General features: G+C 44.2%; 1 protein-coding gene across 12 annotated transcripts in view; it reads left to right on the top strand.

Annotated features, from left to right (window-relative positions):
* TIAM1 (TIAM Rac1 associated GEF 1) overlaps positions 1-23073 on the top strand; it is a 190034-nt gene that overhangs the window by 150609 nt on the left and 16352 nt on the right. For 9 of the 12 annotated variants that reach the window (XM_087758158.1, XM_087758153.1, XM_087758157.1 and 6 more), the window contains 3 exons: positions 1132-1218; positions 4581-4805; positions 14928-15034. In XM_087758158.1, the coding sequence (XP_087614284.1) occupies positions 1132-1218; positions 4581-4805; positions 14928-15034 (419 nt within the window). Of the gene's footprint in view, positions 1-1131; positions 1219-4580; positions 4806-14927; positions 15035-19462; positions 19751-23073 lie in introns of those variants that run through there. The other 3 variants (XM_087758160.1, XM_087758150.1, XM_087758161.1) reach the window with 2 other exon arrangements.

Raw genomic sequence — 23073 nt, 5'->3', positions numbered from 1 at the left:
TTCAGGCTGAGGAGCTCGTATACAGATTCCAAGTAGCTCAGTAAGTCACGAAGGGCCATATGCTCCTCGCTTCTAGGCTGCCACATTCTTCCCCCTCCTTTCTTTTTTTTAAATGATGGATGAAAAAATAGCTTCTCATCCGTAAGCACCAACTTGAAGGGAGTCCTAAAGTCGGAACAGGCTCCCAGCAGATCTGCTTCCTTTTGGCTGGTGGCTGATTCCATGTCAAGCAAGCGTCTCCCCCCAGAGGTTTGTAAATGTTTTTCTAGTCGGAAAAAGAGAGCAAATGGTTGCCTACACCCATTTAGGGAGTAATGAAGTTTCAGAAAGGCAAATGTTCTGCTTTAGATAACTCTCAACAGTAAATAAATAACCCCTGTTTAACTAACCACATTGTATTTCCTTTACACATTGTTATCTTACACTGTGTCAAACACAAATGGCAGGAAAATCACCAAACCCAAACGTAACAGTACCATTTGCACTGTTTAAATTAAGGCTGTGTCGGTACTTCCATTATAAGGCTGGTCTATGGGTCTCTAACGTAGCTACAAAATGTGCACTGAGCTGAGACAGAAAATAACAGGTCATGCCAGGAGCAGCTGAGAAAAGAAAGGGGGAGAAGGCGAAGCGGCATTTTTACAAACTTGTCCAGTCCAGGAATTTAAAAAAGTAAAAGTTGGCATTCTGCGTTAGCAGGCGCTGCTGTGCCTTGTCCGAGTTCAGGATGGCATGTCAGCCATAGCTCTCCGTTTCCTGGCTTTTGTCAGTTTGGGTCACAAACCACATCTCTCTGCAGCTTTTGTCTGCAAGCAGCAAAACTTCTCGAAGTGACTTTTTGTGGCAAGAGAATTGGAAGTCTGTTCCAACATTTTGCAGCTGTGGTATCCTCAAATAAAGCTGTAGATGATTTATGTATGAACTCAGAAATTCAGTTCACGTTTTTGTGAAAGCCACTTTCATTTTTTAACTTTCCCTTTAGGTTTGTAAAGGTTTATGGGAAAGGAGAAGGGAGGAATTCCCAACTGCTTGCTGCAGGGAGAGCACAACCTTACCTGTAGTGCGTGCAGTTGTTAAGACATGCTGGAAGTGGTTGGCTTTTTCTAACCATCTCGCTGGGTATCTCCCTAGGTTTCTCTCTGTCCTCTGTGGAAGAAGAAGGGATTCGTCGGCTGTATGTGAACGGCGTCAAAGAGACAGGCCTCGCTTTCAAGAAAGGTAAAAGACTTTTTAAAGTGTTTTGTTATCGTTTGTTTAATCCTGGTATAGACCATGAGCTTGTTGGGATATGAGCTTTATGAACACACCAAACCAGGGTCCCAGTCCAAAAGAGACCATGGTCTTTTGGGAAGAACCTTAGGTACTGAATACGTGGCTGTTCTGCTCTTGGGATCAGCTATGCTATATAGTCAACCTCTTAATTTTGAGTTACTGTGTATGTAGAAGGGTCAGCATGTCCCTTGCAGCTAGAAAGAGGAGCAGGGGCCCTCTCAGGTCAGTCACTGCGAGATAAATGGGTACAGTAGAAGTCATCATAATGCTCTCTGTGGCTGGGATTACTGCCTCTAGTTTTGCAGGAAGCATGACAGCACTTGGACCAGAAACCAGCAGGGGTACCTAGGCTATCGGGCTCGTCCACAGGCAGAGCAGGATACGGTTTAACTGCAGCTTACCCAAGCTGAAGTCAACCCTGACACTGCCATGCCCTTACTGCTTTTCCCATTCATTGCCCTTTCTGATGTGCTGGCACCACTGCTCATGCAGTCACGGAGCTGGGCAGCTGAAACCTAACTGGATTTTAAAGTATAACATGGGGAGCATGAAAGAATGAGAAGACTCTCATCATAACCTATCAGTATATGCAGGGTCCTCAAAAGCACCTGCAGAGTTTTATTGGTGAGCGGTTACATGGTTGTGCAGAGCTTATTCAACTGTTTGCTGTTGCCGAAAGCAATGGGGGCTGGTCTACCCCAGACTGCTCCAGCCTTGCGCTGACTCTGGCACTCTGAGCTGAGCCGATTCAGCTCACAGTCTTGGTAGAAAACTGCTGTGGCAGAAATGCGTGGCTGGTTTTCTGACCTGCTAGCAAATGGAGTTGGCTTGTGTTGCAGTGAAGCAAGTAGCAGAAGTGGCACAGTGGAGGGACAGGAATGTACAGACAGAAACTGGGAAGGAAGAAACAGAGGGCAAAGGAGGGGGAACAGTTCTGGCTGCAGAGAGCCAGGAGTTTCACTCAGCTGTAACCTCTAACACTAACTTAAGAAAACCCCATAGGTCGTTCTGGAGGCTGCTGCGTATGTCTATTGAGCTTGAAAAGACTCTTTCTCTCCTCGCCCCACCTCAGCCCCATACGATTCCCTGGCTGACAGGATGGGGATTCTGCCAAAAGCCCTGAATGGGGGCTGGGGGGCGGCTCTCTGCCAGATGCACCAGGGAAATAAAACTCTGTGTGTTTCTTGTGGGGAGCAAAGTGAATATTGGCGGGTGGGGGTGTTCAGCAGGGCTTACTTATTTTGCTTTTAGAAAATGTTTGAGCTGCAATTCAAATGAATGCATGAACACAGACTGCCTCCTGTGGGGCTGAAACGCTAAGACATGCTTTCAGTGATATACTGCTCTTCATAATTGATATAAAAAGCCACTTCTGTATGAAGTGTTTGGCAGGATATTATGACAAGATACCAATAGTTAGCAGAGAGCAGGGAGAAAAACTCTCTCTTCCTCCCATTGTTTACATTCATGTTTGCATTTGACTGCACTTCCTATAGAAAGTCTAGCCAGAAGAGATAGAGTATTTCATTTTCAATCTTTTCTGCAATTAGAAAACTTAAATTTTATTTTCTCCTAATAATTTTTATGATTTATCTTTTTATTTTTTCTGTTGGTCTGCATTAGTTAGACCATTGTTGGAATTTGAGGTGCTTGATTGTACTGAGATAGACATAATGCTTTATCCGAAATGATTCAAAACAAGGATTACCAAGAGTAAATGAAGCCCCAGATATGATGTTTATGGTTGTAGGCATATTAATGTGCTACTATTGTGACATGGCATCACTAAGTAGAATAAATGAAATAATGCGAAATGCTTGACTTGCTTTGTTTTGTCCTTGTTTCAAATATGATTTTATGGTCCGTTTACTTTGTAGCTATTCTATCTAGTTCATTTTATTCTCTCCAAAACTGCACGCCACACTACGGTTTCTGGGCACAATTACATGCATTTAGAAAGATCTCAATTTTCCTGAAGAAGACCGAAGCTCTTTAGGCTCCTCCCTTCTACACTTTCTTGCATGCGGGTAGGTAATCTGTTTCCTGGAGGATGCAGCTGAGCTCTTCTCACAGCTGAGGCTCATTGAGTCAGGCCTTCCATCTGGGCTTAAGGGTGGCAAGACTCATCCTCTGCACGATCGCCCAGCCAGAGGACTGCACAGCACGAGGACAGGTCACCGCCACAGAGGGAGCAGCTCTTTTGACCCTGTAAAGTCCAGCTTTTGTCCCTGTAAATGCCGGGACGGTGACTGGGATGCCATGGCGGTCCCGTTGGTGGCCGTTGCAGAGGATGCTTTCCCACCGGCTGTGCAGCCAGCTGGCTCCTGAGGGGATGCCTGCGGGGGACCACCAGCTTCACCCTCAAGTGGAGAAAAAACCCCCGATGATTGGGGCTGTCAGCACCGACGTGCCCTGGCACGCTGCTGCCTGCCTGACCCTAAAGATTATTTGGGATTAAACCCTGGTCCAGCTTGCTGTTGTCAGTCGGAGAGCGGGCCCGGCTGGCTGAGGGGAAGGTCAGGTTTCCTGCGGCACCTCAGAAGACTGCACATTGTCTGTCAGCAGACAACACATCGCTGTGTTGCCCCTGAAGCAAGCAGGAGTCAGCTGTTTCCTCTGCAGATCCCCTTTTCCCTTGGGCGCTGGTGCTATAAATAGCTCCTGAAATCAGACTGGAAAAAAAAACATGACTAACTTACCAAGCACTAAAATTTGCCTTTTGAAGATCTGTGTGCTAGGACGTGATTCAGATGGAACCAGAGAGGAGACTATCTGAAGTCCTACACCATACACCCCGGCTGAGTGGGAAACATTTTCTCTCTTCCTAGGTGTATGGGTAGGTGACCAATTCAAATAAAAGCCTTTACTTATATGGAAAGTTAAAAGCAAGAATCAAGCCAGCCCAGCTACTCCATCCTTGACCTGTCCTGTGTGCAGTGCCTCAGAAGTCTGACTCTGTCCTTCAGTATATATTTATTTATGAGCAATGTGTCGTGCAGGGTGGCTTGCTGTACAGCGGCTGTTCCCTTGCAGAGTGATGTGAAGAAAAGGGGGATATCTTGGTGGTGGTACATTGTGAGGGGCTTCCTGGGCACCACACTTTTAGGGATGGTACTGGAGTACCAGCCTGACAATAGATCTCGCAAAAGTCCATCACATTTCAATATCGTTGGCGGTCATAAATGTTTACTTTATGTTTAGACTTAATGCTGTCTGGCACTTCATAAACACCCTGCTAAGCTCCTTGATGTCTGTGGGTAACAGAAAAGTTACTGTGCAAGTCTTACCTGTTCCTTTCTGTGTTGCAGGCCTGAAAGCTGGCGATGAAATTGTGGAGATTAACAAGAAAGCTGCTGAGGATCTGGACTCAGCTTTGCTGAAAGATGCCCTTGTTCAGTCTTCGCTGTGTCTTACCGTGCGCACCTATCCCGAGATAGAGGAAGGGCAGAAACTAATGCAGCCACCACCGCATCGCTTGGAAAACCCATCTGACTTGAGTGACAGCGCACTGGCATTTGCTGGGAGCAACCAAGGTATTGGGTTCAATGTAGGAATTACCAGGAGGAGGATTCATGCTTACAATATGCTGGTGTAATCCCATTGATCCCTGCATGTAATTTGCATGGTGGAAGTGAGAGGAATTGCAGTCTGAATGCGCTGGGCAGATAACACGTGGGAGCTCTGGAAGCTGTAAGGTATAATCTGCAGTAGCAATGAAGGGTGACTGTGTACATGGTTAGGCTGTGAAACGTGTGTCATTGCCAAATGCATGTCACATCATCTAGCTGTGCCTACAGCAAGTCGCAGAACTAATTGCTCCCTTCTGGGCTGCTCAGGAGGTGCCTTTACCTCTGGGTTTGCCCACAGGTTATACATATGGCAGGGAAGGAAGAGGGGATAAGCATTCGCCCTCTCTGGGATTAGCCAGGAGCACAGGAGCCCTGTGTGTTTGGTGAGATGCATAAATAACTCACAAGGACGGTTCAAAACACCTAAAGGTAGGGATTGACATTACAGCCAAAAGTATCTAACTGGTCCCGCAGCACACTGTGGTGGGAAGGGGCATTCCTGCCCACCACGATGCCCTGTTCAGAGAACTGAACTGGCAGAAAATTAATCCCTAGCACATGTGAATTGTTTGCCACTAGTTTAGCTTCCTGAACTGGCTGAGGACAAGCACGCGTGCTGGGATAAGAGAAATGACTGCAGAAGAGCAGGATCACCTCCTTGGCAGATGCTAGTCATTACCTCTGTAAGACAACAGTGTTGGAAATTGTACTGGGATAGCAGGAAAGCTCCTGCACCACATCTTCTCTTACTTGCCTGCTTAGTCAAGTCTTACTTGCCATCTTCTAAATGCTTGAAAACAGAAGAGGATACTGGACATAACCTGCTTGCTTTAGTTTTTTGGAATAATTTAAAATACATGAAAAATGAATGGAATGCCCAAAAAGAAGTAGTTTCTAGATAATCAAAACTATTCTGAGCTGAGGTAAATTTTTACTTCCGGTCAAAAGTAAATGGTGTCTGAATATGTCAAAATACTTTGTTTTCTCCCCAAAGTAAAGGTTTCAGAAATGTCAAAATAATCGTTTTGATAACTATGAAATGGTTTTGTTTTGGGCATTTGGAATAAAAAGCTGGAGCAGGAGGGGTGCTGTTAATGCACTTCACCGGGGTTAAAGTCAGCCTTCTCCCAGGATATGTCTGCCTGAGTGCTGTAGTCACTCGGTGTTGGGGCTTCTGGGATGAGTCTGGGTGCCAACTGGAGCTAACCCAGGATCGGTGTGAGTGCATTAGCCTGATGCTGAGCTGGAGCAAATGAACCACAGTGAAAGATAGCTTGCTTGGGCTCAGGACCAAGCTGACTCATCTCTGCCTGCAAAGGGTCAGGGAGGTACAGCCTGCCTCTCAACGTTTCTGGATGCTGCTCTGGTTTTGCTTAAAATATTTACTGAAAGTGATCTAGCAAAAATATCATTATTCAGGTGACGGGAACATGTAGTGGGGAAAGGGAAAGCTGGACCCCTTGTCTGACTCTGGGGAGTGTGATATTCATAGCAAGTGGAATAGCATGAACAAGAAAGCTTAAAAAGAGCTTAGTGCAAATACCTCTGAGGGCGCCTATAAAAGCAACCTCATGTAAGATATGGGATAAACCCCCAAAGGCAGTTAAAATTAAACATTTTCAGAAGGACATTTTCCCCTTTTAATTGTCATGGAAATTTTCCCAGTTAGGCTTTTGTGCTGAAAAATCAAGCTCATCTTGTACATTCTTATAGGTGGCCACAAGATGCCCCCATTTCCTACTTAACACCAGCTCTTTGCGGGCCCCATCCTTTTGTCCTTACCTGTGCTTTTTCACTGAAACCTCAAGTGCTGAGTCCTCATATCTTGACTTTTCGCTGAAGTGGGTGCCTGCCCTGGGTGCAAAAAATTGGGAACTGGGACTTTTGTATTTATGGAACATAGTGATTTCTAAGGCAGAGCAGTCACACTTTGTCACACAGAGTCTCAACAGCTGGTCTCAACAAAAAGTTTCTCTGCCACTGTCAGTTCTCTGCATCGTTATTTTGAGGGTCATTGAGGGGTCCTTTTCCTTGCTGAGGGTGAGATAGTGCACGGTTTGCCAAATGTGTCTGAAGAGCCTAGCATTTGCCTTTTAACATTGTCCAGTAATAACGCTGCGTGCACCATGGGAAATGAAGACATAGGACGTGGCTGACGGACATGTCACGGCAAAATCAGACCTCCCGCCTCTGCTGCTTTGTAGACAGGAGTTCCTTTGTGCTGCTCCCAACTTGAGTCATGTCTGTCCTCCTTTGTAAGCTTCTCCCGAGCTGGGTTTTTGTGGTTATCACAGCGGTGTGGAACGGCTGCTTGTTTTTCCATGTCCTGCAGTGAGCATGTGAACTGTCTGGTAGGCCAAAGCGCTTGCTTCTTAAATAGCTCCCCAGGACCGGCGATAAGCTTCAGGGCTTCCTTTTCCCTTCACATTTCTCTCGGTACAGCTGCCCTTCACTTTTGGTGTGCTGTAGTCAGCTCCTTTGCTCTCTCTCTCTCAGGCGACAGGCGGCACAGAAGCTAGAGCTCTCTTGACATTTGCTTTCCTTCAAAACGCAGCAAATGTTGAGGTGGGAATCGCCTTCATTCCTCCTCAAAGGGGGAGGAATACTTCTTTAACCAACAGAAGCAACACAACAGCTCATCAGCAGATGTGCAGGTGTCTCTGGCAGCTTTTGAAAGCGCCTGTAGTTGCCATATGAAATATGCCTCTAAAGAATGACGTTAAGATGGTGTTTAAAGCTAAACAATCCCAATGCTCTAATTTGGGATGACTTAGCCTGAGGTGGGAGTGAAATCAAGGATCTGCACCCAAGTGTGCAATTGGGAGGCAGGTGTTTTGATCTTCCCCATCAATTTCTCTCTATTTAGGTGTTTGGAGAACACAGTGTTTTACTGAAACCTTTCTTCTTCTGGCCCTGTGCTTTTTCAGGGACTTGTTACCTAAAATGGGATCCATGTGAAATTTTAAAAAGAGGTGCGTGCTTTTATTTGGGAGATTGTGGCTGTATCTTAGATTTTTGGTCTCGGCTCCACAGCTTCTGGTAGAGAGCAGTCAAGTATGAAATACCCACTGACCCATTTATTTGTGTCCTTTTCGATTTCTGGCAGTTTGGCTGGCTAGGCAAATCAGCTCAGTGATTTCTGTTATATGCTTTATTTATAGCATGCAGATTTTTTTCTTCGGTCCTGAAGTAGCGTAGCCCACCTTTCAGCAGCGGGGTGAAACATTGCTGGGGCCGAATGCCAACAGGTATAAATCACCTGTAGGCACATCCATTCTCCAGAAATTCAGGGTCTGGTTGACTGATCATGCTGATGTCCTATCATTATCTTCTTCACTAGCGATTCTTCATTGGCTATGAAGGCAGCAAAGGGTAGATTTTTTGTGTGAGGCAAATTATATTGTGTGTTTTCAACAGAAAGATGCTGTGTTACGTTTTTCTTTTTTAAGGAAGCTTTCCTAATGCCTTATTACTCAGTGGGAGGTCTTCCAAGAGCAAAGCGGGGCTGTGTTTTTGGGAGTCAACCTCCCTGAAGTGACTGCCAGTGCTCCTGTTAAATATGACATCTCTTACAGCTGTTTCATTATCTGGAACTACCTTGTATATACTGAGGTTGGGGCTAGAGCTGCAAATCAGCTCTGTGGCAGCAGTTGCTTCATTGTTTACTTAACAGGTTATTCTTGAAGTGACCTTGGATTTTATATCACTAATTGATGTGAAAAATATCATCTTGGGTATGATGTATACTTCACCCCAGGAGTTCACGCTGCATCGGGCTTGCAGAGCCACAAGTTTTGTTCTGTTCATCTATTATTGTTTTTCCTGGCTTTCAGTCTCCTCTCCTGCTAACGCAGTCTGCATAAATCTGGTTGAGGAGGGCTAACTCTCATTCTTGTCTGGAGCTCCATAGCACGTTTTCCTTATTGCCTAAAAGGATCAGAGAGAGCTGTCTCCCCTCTCCATGAGGAGTGTTTTGTGTCTCCAATCTGCTCCACTCAATCCAGGGAATGAGAGGCTGAAAGTTGGAAACACAGCGTTGCATCTCCCCAAAATCATGAAGAAGATATTTTGTTATTAGAAGAGGATTTGGGAATGGGAGTAGTATTCGTATTTGTTTGTGGTCTCCCCACAATTCACTACCTTTTTTTAGTCTGGGGTAGAGTTTCTGAGGTTTAGGCTTTGCATGCTCCTGTATTTTGGAGACCTCTAGCATGAGGGATAACTCTGCAGGGATAACTGAGAGCCATATAAATCACGGTGTAGAATGCATAAATGATAAAAGAGAAGGTATACCCCTGTTTTGAATGGGTATATTAATCTTCTAGATATGAAGCAGCTGGGTATTTTTAAGGAGTCTATTATTTTGTCATTCAGAAAGCAGGAGAAGCAGAGGCTGAAGTTAACACATACTTGAAAGACTATGGTATAAAACTGAAACAAATTTTCATTGCACTATGAGAATGGCCACTGCTTTTCATTCCATCCTCGTCCTGTCACAGGTCCCCTTCGGCTAAGTAATTTGGATTTCAGAACAAGCTGAGACTAACAGTAACCTTGATTTCTTCAGGGTTATTTTCCTGAGGCAGACAACTAATTTCATAGCTTTTGTAGCATGTTAAAAAATATTGTTATCATTCAGTGCTTGATTTAACAATTCCAGGGGCATTTACTGCAGCAGCAATCTGAGGGTCTTGCATATAATTAATCAGAGACATGCAGAACTGTTGTTAATGAGATCTGTCTCCTAAAAGCTTAAAAGCCAAAGCTCAAGGATGTTGCCTCAGTCAGAATTGCGTTTAGAGGTCTCATTCCCGACTTTTCTAAAGTCTGCCTGAGCTGCTCTTCAAATAAGCAGCGTGGCTATTAGCACATTAGTTTTTGCATTGCGGCTTTGGGTTTCTGACCCTTGCCATTTCGGCTGCAGTAAGCATCCCTGCTCCCTTATCCACGGATTTCTAATCTTAATATTCTTGCTGTGTTGCCGCTCCCCCTGCCGGCTCCGTGAGCCGAGGCTGCAGCACAGTCCTTCCAGAAGGAAAGGCTGGTTTTTCTCATCTCGGTGTCCCTGGTTTCCGAGCTCACTGAGCACATGCTTCATTTTTATGTCTATGAAAATTCCTGTTTATTCCAAACAGGCTACTCAAGCGTATTGCAAGTGTTTGATGAGGCTCTTGACCTGGGGAGGGTGAAAAGTGGCCACGGTATAGTTGGTACAGGGAAGTTTTCATTGAGTCTGCATTTTTCCCAAGAAGAGTGAATGAATTGAATGACATTCAGCATAGATTTTTCTACATTTGCACAATTTATTGCCTAGTTGAAACGGAAAGGGAAGCAATAGAGTTCTGTTGAAAGGGAAAGAGATTTATGAGGCTTGTTCTGTAGCTCTCCAAGAAAGGCAGAATTCCCTAGTTCATTCCCATACTGTTCTTTGGTCACGCAGTTGACTGTAACTGTGATAGTTGTAGCTTGGTTTTTCAGATCTTTGGAGGGGTTATCAACCCTGTGGGACTTCCCAATGGGACAGAATACCCCAATGTAAAATTGATGTTTTCTTCTTTTATGTTTCAGTGTTTCCAAGCTAACCAGAATTCTTCTAAAAAAGAAAAAAATGCATGCTGACCTTTTTTATTGTAGATTTATTAATGAAATTTTGTCTCAAATAAAAATTTAGTCTGAGAGACAGTTCCCTAACGATTTGTATTAAAGTCGTTCCATTTATGACAGAGTCTCTTCTGAAAGGTACTCTGTTGTCATAACGGGGCTATTCACCAACAGCATTTAGAATTGACACTATGTGTTTTAGGAAATTGCTGTTGAACTGTCCAAGTAAGTGATACTCTTTCTTTTCTTCTAAGACGACATTCAAACATGAGCTGCTGAAAGCACGTGGCCACCGAAGCCTCGGCAGCACATCTTGAAGGAGCACAGACACCCGGGTATCTTGGCTGGGCTTCAGCCAGGGGTCGTCATATTCTGCTTGGTCCATATTTCTTCTGTGGTTTCAACTTGGGTGGGGGTCACTCCTTATTTCTTTCTGAAAGCGATTAAGCAATCGCTGTATTTGACTTCCAGTATCGTTGAGTTTCATCAGTGAAAGAAGTACGGAGGAGCACGATGCACCCTTTGCAGGGAGCAAGTGGTGGCAGGCAGGCAGGGAAGGACACCGGGCTGAGCTCCTCAGCCCCTGACACTTGCCACGCGGCTGCAGCAGTCCCAGATCTCTGCCTCCATCGCATGGTAAGGTGTTGTGTGGGGCACTGAGATGTGTAAAACAACCTGCTTAAGAAACTGAGGCACCTTAAAGTTACAAACCATAGCTTTCAGCCATCCGAGCCTGTTGTTGCTTCTGGCCCACAGCGTGTAACGGGCTGGCAGATGGCTGTCCTTGCCAGCACTTCCCCATTGCAGCCACTGAGGGGACTAAATTCAGTCTTGCCAGTTCCACATACTCAGAAATAAGGCATCGAGATGCTAAAATTATGAATAGGGAGAGTTTTCTGATTTGTATGCTGCTTTTTGTGTTAGTAGGATGTGCGCTTCTGAGCTTTGCACCACAGCTGACAGAGCTTGGCTAGGAATAGTTATTTTCACTGCATTCTGGCACCAAGAAACGAGCTTTAAGAGCAGTACCAAATATCGTGGAAGTCTCATTAAAATCTCGAGCAACAGCAACCTTGCAAATTGGAAGCAGCAGCCGTGGAAAATTTTAGCCAAGCGTTGGCATGATGCTTAAGCTTTACGTGATTCTCCAGGCCTTTAAGCCCCAGCACCTTTGCTCCAGTGATATAAGACTTCCTTGTATTTTGTTAGTTCTAGCCATAAGTAGGAGTTATTTAATGGGCATTAGTCATAATGTCACAGATATTACACTGCCGAGGCAACTTCGGAGCTCGTGTGACCTCCATCTGTGCTGGTGGCCACATGGATTTGACCCCCCTTTCCTGCTGCTTTTTGGATTTCCTTTTCTAATTCTTTAATGTCAAGTGAAGCCCACGTGTTATCATCCCTAGCAAATGGCAGGGGTTGGGCAGCGTTCAGGTGCTGCAGGAGGCAATGAGCACACTGTCCTCAGAGCTCTCTGCAGAGCTAAATAAAGATTTACAGGGCAAAATTAAAATGATGTAATGAACCTGACAGAAATGGGATGGTAACTGGAAGGTATTAAAAGGCAGGAACGTGTGGCGTTATTGAACTGATTGCCTGTGTTTGACAACCAGCGGATAAACCTGCTAAAGTCGACATTGGCTTTGGCAGCTTCAGACTTAGAAATACCCTGAGCACATGTACTGTGTGACTGCTCATTAAGACGTAAGTGAAAGATTGCTGTCTACTGGGTAAAAGTGTTTATACTGCAGGAAACAGATTAAGTCGTGTTTTAATATACAGGAAAAGAAAAAGTGGTAGCTTAAAAGCAAAAACCAAAACCCCAGAACAAACATTATTTGCCTTGGCTTGGTGTGAGAAACAGCTGTAGGATGTATTTCACACAGCTTATAATTAATTGCAGTGAAAAAACACAGACTGCCCAAAACATATTATGACACATAGTACATTTTTCCTCTTATTTTTTAATGGATAGCTTAAGGGTTTTAAGAGTTTTTTCACACATTAATAGAGAGACCAGAAAGCTGATAGTCCAAGTTGATAAAATGATGGGCAAGGCTCAGAAAACCTAACTTCTTACAGAAAAAACACTTCCTCAAATAGATTTTGTGTTGCCAAACATCCCCTACAAGCACATCTTTTTAAAAGGTAAACCCTGTCTTTTCAGAAGAGAGGCATGTCTTCCAGAAACTCAACTATGAACTACCTTTTATGTCCTTTTAATTTCATTTGACGTCCAATTTAGCTCCATCCCAGTATGCAGGATATTTTCTGAATTTAATTCTGGTTTTCTGAATTCCATTTTTTCCAAATTATTTCCAGACACAATAAAGTGGAAATCTTGTACAGTCCTGAAAATTGGTTTTGGTAACGGTGGCTGAAAGCTTGCAAGAACAGCAGCTGAAAGTTGGGTACTGAAGAACCCAGACCTGGATCTCTGCCCTCAGTCCTGATGTAGAGAGCCTTACCTAGGATGCGTTCGTGAACCAACGCTATGTGTTAATATAACACTCCTTGAAAGAAGAGCAGTGGCTTTTCAATTGTAGCGAAGAAGCAGCAGAATTTTCCATATTCATTTAGGAAACATGTTTCTTAGTGACTATTATTTCTATATCATGAAATATATTTCATTCCAGTATAAATATAAAAAAAATACATTAGATTTGTGTAATCAGGGTTTGTTTTTTCAAAATCTCTTGATTTCAAAGCAGCTTGCCATTTTATCTGAATTATAAAGACCATTCACGCTATTATAGCCTTTTTGGCCAAACCACACAGTGTTTAACTGAAATATATCAGTATAACAGATCTGTGTTAGCATCACTGTGGTCTTTTTACTCACAGCATTGCTATCTAGCCAAATGCTCCTTATAGGCAAATATACGTGACTTACCTAAATTGAAATGTCTAAATGAAAAATAGCAAGTAACATGAGAGCCAGCATGGGACTAACATAGAAATGGTGCTGCATCTGATGTGCTAAATCACTGTTAATCTTTGTAAAACGTTCATGTTTCAACCTAGTACTGAATAGGAGGGGATGGCTGCTGGACCGCTGGGTGCCGACAACATGATAGTGTGCTGTTGGGCTGCTTCTGTGCGTAGGGCTAGCAAACAAAAAAAACCCACCTGGTTTGAAAAAAATTCTATTCTGCTACAGAAAAGTGTCAGTTTTCCCCCAAAATGTTTAAATGCTACGTGTTAACAATACAACCAAAAACTATGTTAATATGGTCTGTTGAGTCTTGGGTTTTCAAAAGCAGGGATTTTCGGTGTTGCTGCATCCACTGAACTTTGATCATGTTTTTCTGCATTATGTGAAGAATAAACGTAATGGAATAAAAGGTATAATCCCTTGTGGGACATTCACTGTCCTATTTGTGTGGCAGGACGCGGGCAGGGAGGCGTACTCAGAAACCACCCTTCCCCATCCAGCCCCAGGAGTGGCACGGCAGGAAAAACTCTTCCTTGTGAGGTTGAGGGGAGGAGAGGGAACAGGTAAAAGGAATTAGCGTCTGGACTCAGCTGCTGTAAAGTATGCTGGCTTGAAGGTCAATTGAGGCATGCAGGAGTTTCCTGGCAGAGTTCAGTCCATCACCAGTCATTATAATTTGCCATAGCTAGAAGTTGAATGTATATGAAATCTGTTTTTTTCTGTGAGGACTTGCTAAGGTGTAGTAATACTGCTTCTTACAGCTATTGGAGTCAGAGAATGAGATCCCCAAAAGACTTATTTGTGCACAGAGCTCTCAGGCTGGGATTAGTTCTCTTCTTTCTTTTGTCACTTGCAGGTAATTAATCATTTAGTTACAAGAAGTCGCAAAGGAGTTATTAGCTGTTATCAACAACGTAGTGTCCAGAGGAGTGCTCAGGCATAGGGGTGCATAGTTGTTGCCACGTACCGATGGAAATGAAATTTAGTTTTCAGTTCATGTAATAGACTCCTAAAAACTGCTAAAACTGGGTTTGTTTCCTTAAAAGTCAACATCGAAACTCAGTAGTGGGTGTGTTAGGCCAAAACTGCAAGCAATTTAAAATCATCATGTTCTGCTTAACGCAGAGGAAGGGCTGACCAAGGCTTGCTTCTAGGCAAGGCCTGCCTGTTCACATGCTGCAGTTTCCATTTGAAACCACTGAAGTATAAAGGTAGGCAATTGCTTGCCAGCCAAGAAATGAATAATAAACGTAAGAATTTCAATGTGGCATTTTAGCCTTATCTCTGAATCAGCTTTCATAGTTTCCACTAAATAGTGTGTCTGGCCAGTAACCTGTTTATTTTTACACCTGTAGTTAAACCTGGCCCCTGCTGTAAACTGAGGTAGTCCTTTGAGGTCATTGAGTGCCTCTGGCATAACATCTTGTTGGCATGTACTTGTGTTCAGGATGGGGCCTGGCCTTCCGTGGGAACTCCATGTCTGTTGTGCCCAGCTTCTTGAATATTTGGAAATTATGGCTGGGTTTTCACATACATCTCAATTTCAGCAGGACACTCGCTTTGCGGCGACCGGGACAGCTCTGTTGAGACAGCTCCAGAGGAGGCAGAAGCACAAGACTTGGAGTCGTCTGATGAGGCCGATAAGACGAGCAAGGTGAGAAATTTTCATTTTCACATGACAAGGAGTGGAAGTGCAGTACACTCACAGCTGATGTGCTCATTTCACAGCTGCACACGATTAGAGCATCTTTCCTGGGAAAATGTTAATCTTACTTTTAAGGTGTTTGCGGATGATATTGAATGTAACAAATTACAGCTTTGATTATGGCACATCGCAACCTCTTAAGCAAGACTTGTGCCCTTTTTCCAGGGTTGGTTCACATCTTCAGTATTGTGTGATAATATTCTCACATAGTTTTTAAATGGGCTGGTTTATCACCTCCTTCACCAGAGCAGTTCAGCTAAACCAAAAGATCAGGTGGACTATTACGATTTCTTACTCTTTCTTGATTTCTAGGCATAGGAGGAATGTAAGTTAAACAGTATTTCCTTAAATCAATAGCATAGCACACATGCTAGTTTTTAAATGCAAACTAATTACAGCCAATCTACCTTAAATTGAAGCAAAACTCTCCAATTATAGCTAAGAGGTTGTGCAAATGGATTGTTAATTGCCATCTATTAAGGGATGGGTTTCGCAGTGCTTGGTAGTTTGCACTTGCTCTGGTGCTGGGGAGCTTTACACAACATCAGGTGTGATGTTTAGTGGCTTTTGCGGCAGAATCAAGTGAGATTATTTTGAAGGCACTGATTGCTTTTAGGTATTTGTATATGTAATGGTGAGAGCTTACAGCTATTTTTCTGCAGAATTCACAATCTAATGAGTATCAGATCTCACTCAGTCTGTGCTTACATACAGGTGTGTTTTTTCTCAGCTCTTGTTTTAACTAAAATTTGTTACAGTGAGCTCTGAACTGGTCCCTGTGCTATTCTACTCGTCATTGTAGCAAAAGGAAGGAAAAGACCCTGGCCTCTTGTTTCCTGATCTCTTATGTCACGCTAGCCTGTAGTTTTGTCTTTGATAGCCAGACAGTGGAAGTCAGATAAGAGGAAACATTCCTATGCATGAAATATATGCAGAGCTTGCATGCAGAGAAGGTGATTACTCTTACAGTTTGCTTCCAGGTTTTATTACGGGACTTTGTCTTGTAAGTAAAAAGAATTTCTTCTTGAATAAGTGGAAGTGTTTGTTGATACTTTGGGATTTTTAACTGTAAATATGTGGGATTTTCATATTGCTCTGAAAGGAGTTTCTTCTGTTAAACACTGAAGCTGTGGAAGAGCACCGAGCATAACACATAGTTGCTTGGGGAATGAATGTTCTTGCTGTGTTTTCTGTAGCTTTCTATTTCTGAACTGTGCGACAGGCTGTGGGGTTCCATTTTGCATCTTGCCTCCTGGATCTTCAGAGCTGTAATTGCCTGAAGCAAGGCGTAAGGATTACGTGATTAGCCTTGTGGCTCGGCAGATTTAGTTAAACTGAGAAATGTGCGTTAGCAGCTCTAATGCTTAATATTCTTATATTGGAAGAGTACCTTGTACCTCTAACAAGCTTTGGCTTTCAACGAGAGGAAAATCTGCCTTTCTGTAAATGAAATGTTGACAGCAGTACATGTTTTCTTCTAAAATTCAGAAATACGTCTTGTTTTGTTTGTGTGATATAGAGGGGAGTGAGGCTTTTTACTTCACATTCTGTTTGTTATGGGACAAACTACTTGAAATGGTCTTCCATAAAAAAGCAGCACACTTGCACATACAGTGTATATGTACAGTGCGCTCAATTTGGCAAACTCATGAATGCCACTGTCCCTGTTCACTTAGAAGAGCTCTGTACTAAGCGGGCTTTCTTTGTGGTTCCTCTAACGGAAGCTGCAGAAACCCCCAAATTATTTCGAGATGCCTATAGAGAATTCCAGTATATGGTAGAGAGGAGGATGTCATTGCTTGCTAATCACATGCTAATTTTTAAATACAACAACAATGAAAAAAAACCAACCTAAAAAAGCTCAAACAGCGGGAGGGTTTTCCTAATCCCTTTGCTTTTCTGTGTGTTTGGAAAAGCCAGTCTGTGTGGGGAATAAGGAGTCTGCAACATGTATTTTTCCACGGAAAGTCACCACCTGGCTGGTACGGTGAAGAAAAAAGCAAAGGTGTTTTCCCGTCTGTGCACTGCCACACCTTTCCAGGCTCCTAGGATTATGGTGCAGAAGATTAAGCTGATGTCCTCAGCGCTGTTTTACACGGGTTATTTTTGTATGTGGGAAATGAAACATGCTGCCCTCGTACCACCAGGAGGGGCATGTTCTCCCGTATCGCCATTACTGCCACAGCTTCCAGTCTCCTGCGGATGGTGGAGTTCAAGGGAGGCTTTCTTTATTTTCTGCCCTTCTTGGCAAAAGCAGGGCAGGAGCGCTCTCACCCATCCATCGCTGGGCAGCAGAGGAAATCCAGTTTAACTACGCTGGAGCCTCCACCTAAATGCAGAGTTCCCCTTCTTTTGGCGCAGATGCAGCATAAGCAGCTGAAGATCTGAAAAATAGCATTTGGGTTGTCTTTTGCCTTGCGATAGCATGATCCTGAGGCAGGGCTTAATCCTGGTGGTGCTGACGGTCTGCTGATGCCTGCAGAGTGCTGCAGAGGAGGAGAGCTCCAAGCTTCTCCAAGGAAACTTCCCGGCTCTCCAGCCAGCAAAGCGATCCTAGGGGAGAGTTAATAATTCATGGGAAAAGGAGAGGAACTTGGCGCCGCAGCTCTCCTTCATCTGCTCTTGTAGCACAGGCCGGGTAGGCTTTTTATGAAGGTAAGCTGTGTGAAATCCTACCAAAAGCTGGGCTTGGGTCCCTTGTGACTTACCTGGAACTTTCTCATGTAGGTGATAGGTGGATGTATAACCCGGGAGGTACTTGAATGTGTCTTCCCTTCTCCTCCTCCTCCCTCCCCGCTGTCTCTTTCCCTTCCCCCAGCCCAGCATGTGTGCACGTGGGTGTGTGTTTCCTTCGGAGTGGTGCATTTGTTACTTAATCTGCAAAAGCCTCCAAGCTGTTGATGGTGGTGAAGGATTTGGAGGGTATGCCAGCAGCTCTGAGGATTCCTCCCTTTTCTGAAAATCTTACCTTCTGTATATTCTAAAGACCTGATAATGTGGAGTTTACTTCTCCATCACTATTCTCAAAGGAATCGTTATAAGCAAAAATGGGATGTCTGTAGAACTATTCCAATAAAATACTAGAAACCCGTTTCCAAGGTGAGGCATCGGCAGTGCAGTGGTGTGGGATAGCTGTTGTTCTCTGGATTCGCTCCCTATCTAATTTCATGATGCCTTCCCTGCCATCAGCCAGCCCTCCTAGGTACAGTATCTCTTGGGTTGAAATCTATGTAAACAGTAGCAAGCAGATACGCTTTCTGGGTGCAACTCTTTTCCTTTAAGCCATGCAACTGACAGCGACCTGAGTTGTGCTCCCAGTTGCTTCTGCTCTGGGGTGGGCTCCTGGCTTTCCCTTCTCTCCCCATTTTGTGTGGGAGCCAAGAGGTAGAGAGAGCTAGGAGGGCGAAGAATGGGGGAAAGGAAAGCGTGCTCTCTGCCACCTCCTCAGGCTTCTTTTCATCTAGCATGTGAATTCAAGTTTCAGGCTGTTTATGAAATCTAGATGCCCCTCTGTCTGTCTCCAGTTCAACAGAATATCGGAAACATATTTCATACCAGAGTAATTTCTTAAATGGTTGCTTGCCTCTGTGGTGACCTGACTGTTTTGGCCTTTTAAATATTGTAGAATAAATTGAGGTTCAAAGGAGGTACCCTGAAAACTGAGTTTATGTGTCAGTTCTTAATGTTGCAGGTTACCAAAGGCTAAGATAGGTGTTGTGTTGCATCTCACGATCAGTCTTTGTGCATATTTTTTCTTCTAATGGTCCTTTGAATTTAACTGGGGATGTGTTTTAAAAACTGTCATCAGTTAAAATACTGCAGGACACTCATTTCTCCCTGTTTCTAATTAAAGACATCTGCCTCTTGAAATTAAAGCTAATTACCTTGCAGCACTTGTGCTTAGGGGAGCGTGCTGTAATGGGCTGTGTGTGTACATGCTTATACCATTTAGAGGTATTCTTTCAGAGAAAATAGGTCGTCTTCCCTCTGCAGCATTATTCAAGACCAGAATTAAGTCTCAAAACCTTCAATGTGTGCAATAGATGTGAAAGGATTAAAACAGGGATTTGATGGGTAGGTTTTCCAGTAGCGTAACTGGCTTTTTTAAGTTCTTTTAATTCTGTGCTTCTGTCCCTTCAGATGTTTAATATTCTTCGGCTGTGCCGTTCGTAGCCAATCGGCTTGTGCTCAGCCACAGGCAACAGACATTTATATTCCTGGGCTGCCTTCACCTCTGCTTTGCTGCATTTCAGCTTCTCTGCTGAAGTTTTCCTCTTAACGAGTCTATGAAAAGCAGCGTTGAGTTCTCAGCTTTGACTGGTAGCCGGCTCTTCATTCCAGCTGATCTGGTGAGCGAACGAGGCCGGCGGCAAATGACACGAGGAAGGGCTTTGCTTAGAGAAATATGGTCACTGCCCTTCCTTATTAAAATGCAGCCGTCTTCTGTGTTCCGTGCCAAGTAAGCAGCACGGAGTATCTGTCTGGAGTGGGAAAGCCTTTCGGATCAGCTGAATATGTGGAGAACTGGGATTTTTCTCCTAGCTGAGTGACAGCTCTGGCAATACTGCCTTTCCAGCGATGTCGGCTCTTTGGAGAGCTAACCGTAAACTCAAGAATGAAAGCACTGGGAGAGCCGGCGACTCTCTGTACCGTATGCTGTATTTGGTGAGCAGATCTACTGTGCAATACGACTAGTCTAAGTAATTAGCAGTTAAACGAATTTCCATGCTGTTTTAATTTTCAGGTTATAAATTCAAGGCTGAGTGGTAATGTATATACCCTGTAGAGGCTTTTTGTTATTGTGCAATGTCATTAGCAGTCCTGGCAATGCATGAAAGGATGCAATTTCCCTGAGTTTTGTTCGGGAGATCACTACTGCTTAGAGTTTGCCGTCCGTGGCGGAACAGAGGTGCTGCGTGCGGTTCAAGGGGGCAATCTGCCTGATGCCCAGGCACCTGTATGTCTTTACACGACGAGTGCAAGAGGAAACAGCACTCTGCTCTCACAGCTACAGGGCAGGCAGCCAGAACTCCCCGCTGTGGGCAGCTCGATGAGTTTAAGGACTTGCTCCTCCTGCATGGGAAGGATGTGAGCTTAGCTCCTCTGCTGAGCCCCCTGCAGAGGAGGGGTTAATGTACTTGCAAAGTAAACTTCGCTTTACAGCCCAGTTGTGCCAGCCTTTCATCTCGTTTTAAGATTGCTAGATGGGATTGCTTGCAGAATTGTGCCTGAGGTGTGATGCTGTAATTCTCTTAGAGAAATCCTGATTCAGTGCTATCATTGTAGCAGCTGGCAAACAGAGCTGGTGTTGGGAGATAAAGGGATATGTTTCTGTTCCAGAGCTTCCCTAGTCTATCCACTTTCTCTAGGAAAATGGGGACAGAGAAGCTCTCATTAATACTTTGAGAGTTTTCAGCAAAATAGCTGTGTTCTGAACCTCCCTGGGTGTAATATGCATTTGCTTTCTGTCTAGAAATTGATTTTTTTAAAAGTAAATATAAGGTAGAAAGCATGACGTTCAGGAGTGAAACAAGACAGTTTGTTCAATGAGTAAGCAAGAAGACAGGTTTGTGAACATTATCGCGCTTGAGACTTTTCATCTGTCCAAAGAGTATCGGGCGAATGATACTTGGGAAATACGTAAAAGATGTGAGGCAGGGCAGCGGCTAGGCAGAGCTCAGCCCTGCTGCTGGGTGGAGCTGGGCATGGCTGAAGTCAGCGAGCGGTTTGTTAACTGTACAGAAGCGGAGATAAGGCTTTTAAAAGTCTTCTACGCTTCCTTTTTGGCATACGGGTGTAACTATTCCTTCTAGGGCAGACAGCATGCCTGTACGACAGGTATCCAGTTTTCAACTACTTGTTAGTGTTTAGCTGGTGTTTCATGGTGTAAGTGAATTTTTGCTCTTTCTGGGTGACCCATCTTTCCCTGCAACTTATTGCAAGTGCGTCAGCAGGATGGTGAGCTGTCTGCGGGGTATCAGACGTGAGCTGCTGAACACACTTGGCTTATTTTTGGAGTTTGATTCCATACTTGCTTTATACATTATAACTGTTTTTAATTGTACATTTGGCTCTTACAGCAAAATGTCACTGGATATGCCTTCCTCAAATATTCTTTCACGAAATAGTCTTAATAAAGCTAAATGTTTCTGAGGAAACTCTGCCTATCCTGGGTCTCTGCAGGCTCAGATTAACATCTGTTAATTGTCAGTTCTTTGTCCCTTTCCAGGAGAGCAGGTAACTTGGGCAGGTTTTTTTCTCTGCACTGAAGCCAGGCTTTCACCTACTGCACTTTGTGGAGTTGGGGCTGTTGGGATCACCTGTTGAAATCTAATGCGAAGTTAATCTAAAAGTTTGAGTATGCTTTGGATATACTTAAGAGTACAGTGAGTATAGGTGGAACCTTGCTGAGAAATAAAAGGAATTACTTTGACTAATAAATCCGACTCTGTGACACGTGCCATTACCAGAAGCTGAGTTAGCTGGAAATGGACTGCTTCTCCCTGCCCTCAACTTACACCACTTTTCCTTTCTTCCTCATCTGAGTTAAACCTCAGATACTGAAGGGCAATGCTTTTCCTGTAATAACCTGTGTCCAAGAGGCATTTTTGTATAGACAGTCAGTTACAATTAGTTCGTTGCTTACACTTGTGTCCTGAAGAAAATTATCCTTTGCAAAACAAGCATCTTTACTAATATGCCTTGCAGTGGTACACTCGGGTGAGCATTTACAGCCATAAGGTACCTGTAGGGAAAGCAACTGGATTATGGAAGGACATCCCTTACTTGTCCCTAGCACGATTAACGTTCCTCTTGGGCTTCGTGGCTGTGTAGTGCTGTAGGTGCACTGAGAGGGGAGAATAGCTATGTGTGAGCAGACTGTGCAGCTTAACAAATGCAGCATTTTCAGTGCTGGGTCATCACGAAGGTGTGTGGTAGCGCAGGCTCTGGGTGATGTTCTTGCCACTGGCTGGTGGGAGTGATCTCCCAGGGGGCAGGGTTCTGTCTCCAAACTGCAAGGTGGTGATGTGCTTTTTTCTCCGCCCCCCCCCCCCTTTTTTTTTTCTTTTCCCCTCCTCTCTTTGCATGTTCTCTGTTTGAACAGGCTAATTTTGGGTAAGTTGTTTTAGTATGGACTGGAAGGCTATAGAGGCAGCACTGGGAAGTCACTAAATCTGGATTAAGATACCATGGCAGGATTAGATGCGGAAGGTTAGAGAGGTGTGATCAAGTGCAGCAGCTCTGTTCCCTCCCGTGCCCCCTCCAGGTCTCTGGGAGGGATGGAGACAGGGCACGCTGCTGCTGTGGCAACCCTGGAAGCCTGGGGCTGTCGTCACTGACACCAGAGACTATACCTGCTCCAAACTTTTCAGGGTAATGAAAGATGCGAGAAGATGATCTACCATGAGGAGGTGAAGAGAGGATAACTGTCTTTATATAGAGACAGCTGATTAAACATTCAAGAAACCAGCTAGATGTAGCAGCTCTTAAAAACCTGACTTAGGGGGAAGAAAATCACCCCGCAAGGCATGTTTCCAGCCACAGGCCAGATATACAGTTACTTTCCCAAAGAGCTTGCATTTGAAGCCTTGAGGGGCTTTGGTTCCCCAGATGGCTCTGCTTCCCTGAAAAACAGCTTAAATGGTTTCTGTCTCCGTGTTGTCTCCTTGGCTGTGTTGACACAGCTATTCACAGGACTGTTGCAAACTAGATTAGGGAACTGGCATAGGGCTGGGGTGTGTGCTTTGTTTGCATGGTCATTTTTGGTTCCCGATTCTTGGGCCTTTTTGTTTGTTTTTCAATGTTAAGTGCTGGACGAGCCTATTTTAATTAAAGTTCATGCTTATCTGAAACCCGGAATTTTACTAAACGGCACTTCAATTAACTTGAATTGTGCAACTCTCTTCAACCTCCCCCCCCCTTTTCCCCAGCGACTGAGAGATAGGAAGGACAGATAGATGAAATCATGTGCGCACGTCTGGACTTTG

Source organism: Nipponia nippon, unplaced genomic scaffold, assembly GCF_047370975.1.
Source record: "Nipponia nippon isolate SJK-2023a ecotype South Korea unplaced genomic scaffold, ASM4737097v1 scaffold_2, whole genome shotgun sequence".
Taxonomy (NCBI): domain Eukaryota; kingdom Metazoa; phylum Chordata; class Aves; order Pelecaniformes; family Threskiornithidae; genus Nipponia; species Nipponia nippon.
Note: the sequence above shows the minus strand (reverse complement) of the source record. Positions and strands in the feature narration are given on the sequence as shown.